Here is a 12,371-nt window from a genome sequence, read left to right on the forward strand (position 1 = left end):
CAAGATCCAGAATAGGCACAATATTAGTTCAACAAACAATTTATTTATTTATTTTTGCATCAGATTACTAAGACACCATGATGTTTATATTATATCAACTAAGATCCAACTCTATTAATTTTCTACCCGTCTACAAAGTTCATAGTAGCAAGTAATTCAAACTGTTAGTGATTGTCCCAGTAATGCTACCAACATATTATGATATCATGTACCCTACACCATGAGCCATCCAAGGCTAGCACTTCAATTTTCTGAAATAATATCTTTCAAACTAGAACACACTTCTTTTCAGTTAGTACATGTTAGCTAGGAAAACATACGACAATAAACAAACTTCAGCTGTTGGCTGTGTCCAAAACATAGTGGATTCATAACCCAGTACACCATTATCTTATCAACTTTCATTTGTTTAACTGCTAGGAACATCTGACAAATTTTGGCCTTTAATTACCAAAAATGCACGTAACCTACCAGAGCTTTTCTTCTCCAGGAAGGCTGTCAGTAGGGAACTCCCCAGCCGATGCTAAACTGATCAGCTAATGCACTCTCACCAACCAAAGAATTTGATATAACACTCCCCAATAGGTTTTGAAGGACAAAGAGTTGATTTAATGGAGTTGTCACCTTCTGAACCTGTCAAAATAGAAGCTCCACCATCACGTTTCTTGGACAATAGAACCATGGGAAAAATGTTGGTTCTATTGTCCATGGTTCACATGAACTACATGCTGTACATGAAAAATGTTAGTTCTATTGTCCATGGTTCCCACGTTTCATGTACAGCATTGTTCATGGAATTTTCTTTGTCAACCCCAGGAAACTCGTTGTAAACATGCCAGTTACAGATAGCACAAAAATGGGTTATGCAAAAGCAAGATTGCTCTTGTAATTACCTACTGTTATATAATAAATAAATTTGTATTGCATGGATGGAAAGTAAGATCTCTTAAATCTTGATGGAAGAAAATATCTCTTTATAGAAACTAAAAAGCATACACATGTCATTGTTCTAACCTGATTGAACAAACTGACAAAATAAACCCACAACATCATTTGAGATGTAATTTCCCTGACTTGGGTAATGGATTGCTAAGCACTAATAGTGCAGAAAAACAGATTTTGCGCACAGTTTCATAACACATAATTGTGATATAACAAAAAGGGACCTCAGGTTGCAATTATATACTATGTAGACCTCAAGTTGCAATTATATAGTGTGTATAGCTTATGTTTAAGGAGAGATGAACTTACCAAACAGAAGAGCTCATAGTTTTAAGCTTTTTCAGGATGCTTCTGGAGAACTTTGTATGCTTCCTGGTCATCCATGAAGCTATGTAGCCAATCGTTAGCAGCTGAGAAAGTAATTAAAGAATACTAGAAAGGCCCTTTGTGTGGTCAGTACAGAAATGAGCTCTGAGAGCTAACTTTGAAGATAAAAGTTTCAACACCGGAATTGAATTGGGAAAAAAAAATTGTGTGTATTTTATGCCTTAGTGAAAGAACAGTGTTCTCATATTTAGGATCAGCAATAATCTTGTATATGGAATTTTCTGCTTACAAAAGTATCAGTTAATTCGATCATGATTGTACACCCTTCCAAATGATTTTCAGTGTGTTCACATGATCACAGAACCACATCAAGTCAGAAGGGCTATAAATTATGGAGTTTGACCATTCCAAGTATGTCAACCACATTAGAAATACACTTATTTTCCTTGCATAACCTTGGAGGCAAGATACTCCCTCCATTTCCCCACGTATCAAATTATGTTTCCTTCCGTTTCAAATTACTTATCACTATTAGTTTGTAGAAATTCTAGAGAAAATCACAAAATCTGATTTCAGCCTATCATCACCATGAACAAAGACAGTATGCAAAGCAAGTACCAATCATTCAGTAAGACAATAGAATGCAAGCAGTTATATGATTGTATATATATATATATATATATATATATATATATATATATATATATATATATCAGAAAGAACTCCAGTTCAGTAATTTTACTGGATAAGCACGCCACTATGTTTCACAATCGTATCCAGGCCTGTTCTATCACTACAACTTCTCACAATGTTCAAACTCTCTCCTGACTAAGTAGGCACTATATCAACTCTCACGACCTACCAGCTGTCAATCGTTCTCATCTCTTCTGCTAACCGACAAAGTGAAAACCTGCACACAAAGCAAAACATATCAGTAAATACCCAATTATACCAAACCAATCTAGAATGAGGCTCTCAGTTCTTACCTACACCAAAGCCACTACCGATGCCTGCGCCCATGAGTGAAGGGGTGTTAAGTGTCTCCCTCAGGACTGTCTGTGACTGACTGACAAACTCATTCTGCATGGCGAGCAACACGTTGCGCTTCGCCGCCAGTGCCTTCAGGTTGAAAGCTTGGAAGGCCTTGAAAGAAAGTTCCTCAAACATCGGGATAATGTTATCCTCGGGGTGTGGAAGCTTGGGCGGAGAAGGCCTTGAGTACGGGGCGAATGAGCCTGAGGGGACGAAAGGGATAGGGTCCTTTCCCTATTCAGAATGCAGAGTTAGGACAGGAAACCAAAACAACTTGAACTCGATCTCGATAGAACTCGAATTAAACTACGCACAAAAGAGGAAAACGAATCGCGCTCAACCTCTGCAACTCGAACTAGAACTACATCTCGATAGAACTCAAACTAAACTACACGCAAACAACACAGGAAAACGAGTCGCGCTCAACCTCTGCACAGAACTCGAACTAGAAATGCATTCTCCATAGAACTCGAACTAAACTACGCGCAAACAACAGGAAGACGAGTCGCGCTCGACCTCTGCACAGAACTCGAACTAGAACTACGCACAAACAGAGCAGAAACCAATAACTCAAATCTCGATCAAACACAACCTACAGTAAATTGGACCACCAGAACTCGAACTCGTCAACACCGACGCCAACGCCAACGCCAACGCCAACACCAACACCAACACCAACACCAACACCACGCCGACGCCGCCGACGCCGCCAACGCCGCCCAGACCCAAACCCAAACCCAAACCCACTCAAACTCAAGTGGACGAGAAGACAGATCAGAGGAATCAAAAGGAAGACAAATCGAGGAAATGGAGGAAATAAGTAAAACATACCAGATGAATGGTGTCTCCGCTTGATATTCCACTGAAAGCTTGCCCGTGGTGGATGGCGATGGTATGCATCTCGCCGTGCGGCTCAACATATGCTTTCTTGCTCTTCACCTCCTCCATCATGGCATCTACCTTGCGTATCTCCTCGTCGATGGACTTCACCCAGTCGCGAGTCATCTGGTTGACGAAGTGGTTGACGGCCGACTCAGCCTGGTTCTTGCGGAGGAGGAGAGTAGGATTGGCGAAGGGGTAGCCTCCAGGGCCACCTTGGCCCAGTCGCTTCTGGATCTCGGCGGCGTCGGCGAGGGTGGCGTCGCTGGCGAGGAGGAAGTAGACGGCGCCGCTCCTCCCGGACGCCTTCATCTCCGCGACATACTTCTCGACGTCGGCGAGGCTGCGCACCAACACAACCGCCTCGGCCATTCCGACTCCGGCGACGAGGACCTCTCTCTCTCTCCCTCTCCCCCTCTCTCTCTCTCTCTCTCTCTCCCTCTCCCTCTCCCTCTCGGGCTCTCGGCGCCTCCCCCTCTCTCTCTGGTTAGCGCAGTAGTAGTACTCGTTGCGATCCCCGTCAGGAACGCCGACTTTTATAGAGGCTTAGGCACATCCGGCGGATAGAATATTCGGATCCAACGACCAGAGTTGAGCCATGGCCCGATCCACCGATTGAATCGAACAGCCAGGGTTACGCCACGTCACAGATCTTGTGTGATTGTAGCCGGAGCTACGGACCATTAGGCCCGTGGGCCGGAATTGTGGCAGCCAGCCTGCCTGGCAAGAGGCGCCGGCGTGTAGCTGGAGCAGAAAACCTGAAGAATTAATTTCCGTGACCATGATGTTCAGACAATCAGACCTGACAAATGTGTTATTCACATGGTATTCACACCTGAACCTTTTTGCAAATGTTCGCCAGAAAATTTTGGGAGAGATTTTTCTACGTTGACCTACGAATTGTACAGCACATAGTAACTACCCTGTCTTATAGTCCCCCGAGCTCCATATTTTAAGGCTACTACCGATTCTCATAACACTACATCCAGGTTACTACCAATTCTAGTCTAGATGGTGGCATGGTGCTAATGGTATAGCTCCACATTCTCACTATCTCATACAAGCTCAATAATAGCTGCTACTCCTACCTAGATATGAGGAAATATCAGAAATTGAGCTCATGGTACAGTTTTATTCAACTAAGTTCGTCTAAAAAAACCATAACAATTACTGGGTTCACATAACCATTTAGGAGTACCATACTGTAAACAGGTATTGTATGAAATGTATGTATCAATGTATGTAATCATCCACATAAAGATAGGGGAGCTGCATACCAGTTCCCACGAGCTGCTGGTACCCTGTCACCTTGTGGTGGCTAGCCAAACAAGAACACAATGTTCTTTCATAGCAACCTGAAGAAAATAAAATGCAAAATCAAATCAGCTGCCACGGTTAGAACTGAGCAAAAGTAACACTCTGCAAAACCAAATCCTCTGTTCAATTCTCTAATGAGTGGAGGTAGGAAACTGGCCAGTGGCCATGCTATGCCTTAAACGCACCACCAGGTGTGGGCGCCAAACTCTCATGTTACAGTTATATGCAGCATGCATGTTCATGGAAAAGTGAAATTGAGCAATTATTGTCGAGGTATCTACCATGTATAGAAGCTTTCAGATAGGCTATTGCAACTTTATAATTTGGAGTACAGCTAATAAGAAATTCCATATTGTATACTAATCTCCATTTCATATTATAAGCATTTTGACTTTTTTTCCATAGTTAAACTTATTAAGTTTAACCGAGTTTATAAAAAAATATAGTAGCATTTCCAACACAAAACAAACATATTATCAAAATATATTCAATGCTAGATTTAATAAAACTAATTTGGTGTTTTAGATGGTGCTATTTTTTTCAATAAATTTGGTTAAATTTAAAAGAGTTTGACTTGGAAAAATAGTCAAAACAACTTATAATATGATGAAATGGAGGATATGAAGAGAAATTTGTTTCACGTCTAGCCTGCAATCTAGAATAACATAACTTCAGCACAGTGTTGATCAGACATCAAAGAAGTCAGAGAGCATAGTTCAGATCATTGAAGGGGTGACTTCTGGAACTGGAATAGCATCAAATTATACATCTACTTTTGCCGGGTCGGCCGAAGGAACGGCGACCAAATTTCATTAAGATGGGGGAAAATTATAAATCTACTGTAATAAAAAACGACCAGGTAACAATTGAAATACAGTTACATGGTAAATAAGTAACCTTGCCAGTAGGTTTCCAACTCTCCATAGCTAGACAAGTGCATGCAAAATTACAGAGGAAATTCAAACAGTATGTTTTGCATATTGTACTCCAGAGCATATTCAAATCATAATGAAAGGGGGAAAATGAACTGCATATAAATGTAAGTTGTAATTTAAAATTTAATATGTAATTTGAACAGTTAGTAAAACATCGGAACTAAACAGAGCATGAAAGTCTATTGTTTTTCCATAAAACTCACCAGCCACCCACAATACCTAGTAGAAAACCACCTGCACACCCACACCCACACATAGGAATCATTCCTATTATCCACCTGATTTCAATTGTCACATGCTAAATAAAATGAATACACAATGTACAATATTTTTGCTCACAAGTTTCATAGAGCAGATTGTTCACGTTGCACACAAGCATAGTAACTCTTGATCCTCAGAATTCAGGGAGAAAAGATAAACCATCTCATATACATTGTTCCAACAAATAATGCATTATTGCACTGCATTTTCCAAAATAATTAAATAAGCATATATCATTTTAATAAAAGAACACAATAGTGTAACAAAAGATATGCAGTACCATAAATGAAGAGAGAAGTAAAGCTCTAATCAAAGACTGAAAAACTGAAGCAAGATCACACAGAGGAAAGGACGATGGGAGGCATCCAGATCAATATGTTACTCCAACACTCTGCTAGAAAAGTAAAATACTCATAGGAAAGACTACCAGCGGCCAGCCTGGCCTCACTGCAGACCATGAATCCTGCATTCTCTCGGGAAAACGGACACTGCGAGAAGAAGCTTGGGAGAAGGAGTAGTGCGGTCGGCTCTGGAACGCGCTGCCCACGCTTGCTCCCGTTTGCTCCACTACGTGGGACCAGCTCTTGTGACCGCACCATGCGCTCCAATGCTCAAACCTAGCATGCACTGCCCCTGCATGGTCACCGTTGCTTCAAGGCGTCGCTGATCCAACACGGGCTCCACCCGAAGCTTCCACACTGTAGATTTGGTGCTACCCATTGGAGGTAGTAGACAGGAAGGAGAGCGGACAGGCTGCTCGAGCTAATAGGACGAGCACGGAGGGGAAAAGGAGGAGGAGGCGGGGGATGCTGAGGGTCTGCAACTCTGCAGACCAGTGAGATATCTCACTGAACTCTGTTCTTTACCAATGGGCTTGGTGCACTGGGTGAAGACTGAAGACCTAAAGCAGAAAGCATGAGCCCACATGTCATGGCCTCCAGTAAGACTATCAGTCCATGGACATCGAGCATGCAGGAAAAACTCTTCTATCTACATCGTACTGCAACAAGATTCATAGTCTCCATGCTGTATTGCAACACAGACTCACAAAAATGGTCAATATGCTTGTATTAAACCAACTAAATTAATTGAACATATCATTCAGACAATAGTATATATGCTAATTAACTTCGTTTCAGTTTATATCATACAAGTAATAGAATCATTCAATATTTCTGCAATGAGTAATAGCATAAAAGGAAAATTGCATACCATTTCATGGGGCTCTTACTGCCAGTTGTATGCAGCTCAGACATTTTGGCCCAATTTGCCTTGCCTCTCTCACTTCGCTCCTGCAACAACAGGACAATGTAACAGGCATTATATTTGGTATTTCATAATAGGATTACTTTAGCCAAGGGACTTCTCCAATGGTCGATAAGCTATTTCCAGTCAGCTGGATTAACTCTTTCATCACAAACAGCAATAAGTAGCTACCAGTCATTGTCTCATCAAAATGTGCTGCTTTAGATTCGCCTTGAAATCCTTCCATATTTTGGCAGCTGTTCCCATAACCCAGTCTTGAACTCTTCCATTTAGTTCATAGAATTACATGCAAAAAGCAAGCCTTAGTAGAATTTTATGGATTTACTTTATCATCAGGTGTTGACAATGGAGTTTGGGAATTACCTTTAAGTATCTCTAGAGCTTCAATCTTTGAGATGGGTCTCCAACCCTTGTGTCTGAACAAAAAAATTCTTGGATTTCACAAGTGTATGTGTAGGTATGAAATTAGATAGTTGTTTTGCATTTCCCCCAACAGGTTGTCCATGTTTGTTGATAACCAGCTGAATTGTTCAGCACCTCTCTTATGGATGCTGTGCAATTTTGTGTAACACCTTCCTTCTTTTTCTTAGCTTGACCACCACATTTAAAACTACAACCACAATATGCAGGAGATTCAAATAGCAACGAATAAACACTGAGCTACCAATTTTAGTAGGAGGCACAAGACTTTATTTTATAGGTACCTCTATCTATCCACCCCTAGTCCCTAGCTCATCATTAGCCATGTTCAAATTGTTTATTTGATCATCATGCTTCTTGCAGGTGTCAACTGTATTAGTATCAACACCTTCACTATCACCTTGTGTTACTGCATCACTCCCTGCACCCAATCTTGTCACCCTGGATCTTAGATTTGGACGCCCAACTTCATTTTCATCAAGCCCATTATTTCTGGTATCCATTCTCTTCAAGAAAGGAAAAAAAAAAGGCAACAGGCTCACAAATGTTGCAATAACAAAATAGAGGGCTATGGGCTACCTTTCTGGTTCTTTTGGGATTCATCAGAAGATCCAGATCCATGATGACTGCCCCTGCTGTTAGGCAGCTCCTTTCTTTCAGCAACGACTTTTTGAAGGGCTTCATTGTTTCCCCTTATCCTTTCTTGCCTCTCTTCATCGTACTTATTGCCTTGTCCGCTCGCCATTTTTCCCCTGCAAAGGAAAATGCATCAGCAAAAATTATTCCGTAGTGTAGCATAACTGCACAAAATTGAAGTGAAGGAATAGCAGCAGAGGTAAAATGCCATACTTTTGCTTTTCACTTGAGCCAACAAGTGTTCCATCTATGTCTAACCTAGTTGAAGGCACATCACTAGGATCAACAGTAATGTCAATATTGCTGCTTTATGTCAGGGCATGGGTCTACATGTTCATTTTTACACTCTTAAATCTTCAAACAATACATTAGACATATCATAGTCATCATGTACTTAAAGCTAGCCTGATATTGTAGTATCTTCGGAAAATTCTGGATGTTTGCAATCAAAATGCTTCCAAGCTGGAGAATCAGCTGGATGCCTCAGCAATCCATCCCTTCTGCACCTCTCATCATGCCACCGTGCATCAGTTGCTGACATTGCAGACAAACAATTTATGAATCCTCTTCTTTAATACAAAATAATGGAGAACCTTTCTGGGAACCCTATGTGTTCATTTCCATTGGGATTTTTATGTCTGTTTTTCAGCGAGAAGTGCAACATTTGGGACAGATATTTGCATTCTCATACTGCTTTCGAGACAATATGCAAATTAATTTTCGCACGCGTGAATATTGACATATCCAAGCCCAAAGCATCTAACCATTTTGTTAGCTTCATTAAAATACTTAGGAACTACTCCCTCCGTTTCAGGTTATAAGACATTTTGACTTTGGTCAAAGTCAAACTACTTCAAGTTTGAGTAAGCTTATAGACAAATATAGTAATATTTAAAATACCAAATTAGTTTCATCAAATCAATAATTAAATATATTTTCATAATAAATTTGTCTTGGGCTGAAAATGTTATTATTTTTTTCTTCAAACTTAGTCAAACTTAAAGCAGTTTGACTTTAACCAAAGTCAAAACGTCTTATAAGCTGAAACGGAGGGAGTATTGAACCCTCAGGAAAATCCTCTCCAAGCAGCTCTAGTAGCATATTAAAACTTTTATCACCCCAACCACCAAGAAATTTGATGTGGAGTAAATAGTAATTTGGCTACAAAACTTAGCTTTGAAAAGTTTTTACCCCTGGATAAATCTCTTTACTTGCATCACCAAATAATTCATACAAATATTTTTCCCCTCACTTGGATCTAGAAAACAATAATTATGCCGACCTACATCCCCTGTATCTAATCCATGTGCTACATCATTAAGCAGTTCAAACATCTCGTTATCTTCCTCAGAACTATCTTCTACCACAAATTCATTACACACGGTTTGTTGTGCAGATTGTGCAAAAGAAGATGTTGGTTCTCCATGAAATGTCCATGCCTTACCTTCTAAAAACCGATAACATATTCGTAAGTATTAATGCAGAATATGTTAGGGAGACATGACAATATAAGATAACTTGCTAGTTATCAACATTATATATAGTAAATGCACTAGACATGAAGGAAAACAACTACTGCCACCCAACCTTATGAACATAACAGGCCAAAAAAATACACCTCAGGAATCTCCTAGCAAAGTAGTCAACTGTATTACAGTGATTTTTCTTGTATAATATAGTACAGATTCTCATCCATGCATAGCTAAACCAAATTTATATGATATATAACATGTGGAGTTCTTGTACACGTAGTAAGGGTTTAAACTTTTGGACCAGGCACCTGCCTCTTAACTGGAGAGCACAATAGGATGAACAGAGATGGATACATTTTCAGTTTGCTGTATGAACAAAAAGGGAAGCAGAACCAATGTTATCTGATCGTTCATTAATCACGATTAATCGTCCTGATCAGTCCCCTAACTCTGATTAGGTGCAATCAACTTGATCAGCTGATCAGAAATCTGAGCGCTCGATTAGGGAAGGGGTACGATTAATTGTGACTTGAGTTTTGGGCCTTGGGCTACCTGCCTGAGAAGTTGTGCTGGCCCATTCCCCATAGGGTTTACTCCCTGCCGTCCCTGATGCCGTCGCCCTCTCCCCCAGCCGCCATTGCATCGCTGCTCTCTCCACTGCCAGCGCCGCTGCTGTTGCTGCCACCTTCTCTGCTCTCCCCTCCTCCACATACTCCGCTGCTGGACGCGTACCGTGCCTGCCTGAGTGTCTGCACTCTGCAGCCTGCCTCTATCCCAAATTCTTGACTCTCATCTAAAGGTTAGTGTACCTCCTCTCCATCTTCTCCCTAAAGTTCCCATGTATCTTTGACCTGCTTCCTTGTTCTGAGACCTGCATTTGCTCTTCTTCCTATGTCCTGAGACATTACAGTAATCTAGGTCCTATTATATGTACAAGGGTCGATTAATCAGCCTGATTGACGATTAATCGTCTGATCAGTACCATGGCGATTAGGACTGATCGACGATCAGATAGCATTGAGCAGAAGAAATAAAATTTAAAGCACAGAGTGAAATAAATACAAGCCTACTGAGAAAATGTGCATACCTGTTCTAGTGTAACATGGTCAGCCTTCTCTGTGTTCCTTATTTTTGTAATTGCTGTCTCCCTTGTGCGATCCTTATTGCAGTCGTCACTGAATTTGACATCCCACATTCATTCTACCTTTCGAGTCCTGCACAATTAAAAATTCACCAAATTGAATTTCAACGCGAAATAGCACAACATACTGCCACAAAGGCCGCATGCCATTGCCACACGCACAGGTGCTTCATTCCAGGTTGTATAGGTCTTTTTACTGCAAAGTTACATGAAATCAAATTGACCAATACCATTCTAGTATGATAGAGTTGAGAATTAAGAACAAATACTCCCGAGGAGAGGAGTAGTGGAAGCTGCATACCTCCAGCCTCCAGGGGCGAGGCCGGCGCGGTTGTGCAAGGCGAGGTTCTGTGGAGAGCGCGCCGTCGTGCCCATGCGCGTTCGGCCTCCGCGCCGCGGCGAGCCCTCCTGCAGCCTCTTCGTCGGCGTCGCTGCGTCGGCTAAGGGGCCATCCCCTTCGTGACGGTAGGCGGCGGCGGCGGCCGCCATGGTTGCAGCAAAACCCTCCTGGTACGGACAGGTCGTGGCACACGCTTGACTCGTCTCTCCTCTCGAATTCTTACCATCTTACATTAGATCATGGCCTAGTGGGCCTTATAGACGCATGGCCTGTCTCTATCGTGGGCCTTAATCTCGGCCCATCTATTGGCTTGATGTGCTATCCGAATTTCACCGAAAACTACTCCCTCCATTTTCATCAGGTTACACGTCGTTTGTGACCTTAGTCAAAGTTAAACTGTTTTAAGTTTATAGAATAAAAGTACGGTACACCAAAATTAACTCAACGTATCTCGAACACACAATGTGGTATGGACATGATTTTCGTCATCTTACGGTGGCATGGTTCTAAATAGTTAAACAATAATAGCAGATTTTTAATCATGTCAATTTGTAATGGCATGCTCCAAATAATCTTTTTTTTCCAACACTTGTATTTGCAGCATAGCTACTGAAATTGGAATAAGTCCACTTTACGTCATTCATCTTTTCATCAACTTTAAATCACATCCAAAAACGCAATACCAAAAATCTTGACCCTTCCCCCCCCCCTCTCCCAGACTTGCAAAAACCATGTTAAAATAGATCCTCGGACAGTATAGATGGCCAGTTTCACTGACGAAGCAATTGAGTTAATATAGGAATAGGATCCACATGTAAGTCTCATAAAAAAATATAAAAGATAACTTCTCATCCACCTCTCCGCTAGTGCACAGCGGCGACCGCACACCTCTCTCCATCCCGAGCTTTGGCAGCGTGCAGGGAGGTAGAGGCCGAGGATGGCACAGCTGGCAAGGTCCTACCATTGATCATCTCCCCGTAGAGCGTGACCAGCTCCTCGTCAGTAGGCACGGTGTCACAGACCTCAACGTAGGTCGAGTAGAGAGTCGAGGTACGAATACGGCGTGGCAACGATGGGATCGAGAGGTGACCCAGCCTGCATGTTGTGCACCATGGCGTGGCGTCGGGTGATGAGCGGGAGCACCGTGTCAATCTGCTTGCAGCGGAGCGTGATCGCCTCGAGCTCCTCGTTGAGGTCAAGGAAGAGGCAGAACATGGTGACTTGCATGTTGCATGTTGCAGAGCACCCACATGAACACCCCGTTGTGCAACGCCGCATTGCCTCATCTCCAATGTCCAATGGCGGAGCTAGAACAAAATGGAGAGAGCGAGGTGCCACTCGCTTGCTTTGCTCAACTTTAGACCAAATTTAGACTAATACGAGTGCTTGAGTTTGGATTGAGC

At 42.0% G+C, this 12,371-nt stretch overlaps 1 protein-coding gene across 8 annotated transcripts; it reads right to left on the reverse strand.

The window, feature by feature from the left end:
* Positions 1-1,977: 1,977 nt before the first annotated feature.
* LOC127778846 (uncharacterized) lies at positions 1,978-11,175 on the reverse strand. Of its 8 annotated transcripts, XM_052305482.1 has the most exons (13): positions 10,930-11,175; positions 10,575-10,701; positions 7,959-8,131; positions 7,664-7,885; positions 7,323-7,569; positions 7,131-7,221; positions 6,906-6,985; positions 5,772-5,893; positions 5,636-5,666; positions 4,458-4,535; positions 3,133-3,938; positions 2,256-2,535; positions 1,978-2,179 (listed from the first exon to the last, which is right to left on the reverse strand). In XM_052305482.1, exons 11-13 carry the CDS (start codon positions 3,550-3,552, stop codon positions 2,160-2,162), a joined length of 720 nt encoding a protein of 239 aa, XP_052161442.1. In that variant the 5' UTR covers positions 3,553-3,938; positions 4,458-4,535; positions 5,636-5,666; positions 5,772-5,893; positions 6,906-6,985; positions 7,131-7,221; positions 7,323-7,569; positions 7,664-7,885; positions 7,959-8,131; positions 10,575-10,701; positions 10,930-11,175; the 3' UTR covers positions 1,978-2,159. The 8 variants fall into 8 exon arrangements, with proteins under 8 accessions (XP_052161442.1, XP_052161440.1, XP_052161446.1 ...); XM_052305480.1 differs by adding an exon at positions 10,040-10,408 and having other exon boundaries at positions 4,458-5,893; XM_052305486.1 differs by lacking the exons at positions 5,636-5,666; positions 5,772-5,893 and having other exon boundaries at positions 3,133-3,924.
* Between the last annotated feature and the right edge of the window lie 1,196 nt (positions 11,176-12,371).

The sequence above is a fragment of the Oryza glaberrima genome, chromosome 7 (genome assembly GCF_000147395.1).
Source record: "Oryza glaberrima chromosome 7, OglaRS2, whole genome shotgun sequence".
Classification (NCBI taxonomy): domain Eukaryota; kingdom Viridiplantae; phylum Streptophyta; class Magnoliopsida; order Poales; family Poaceae; genus Oryza; species Oryza glaberrima.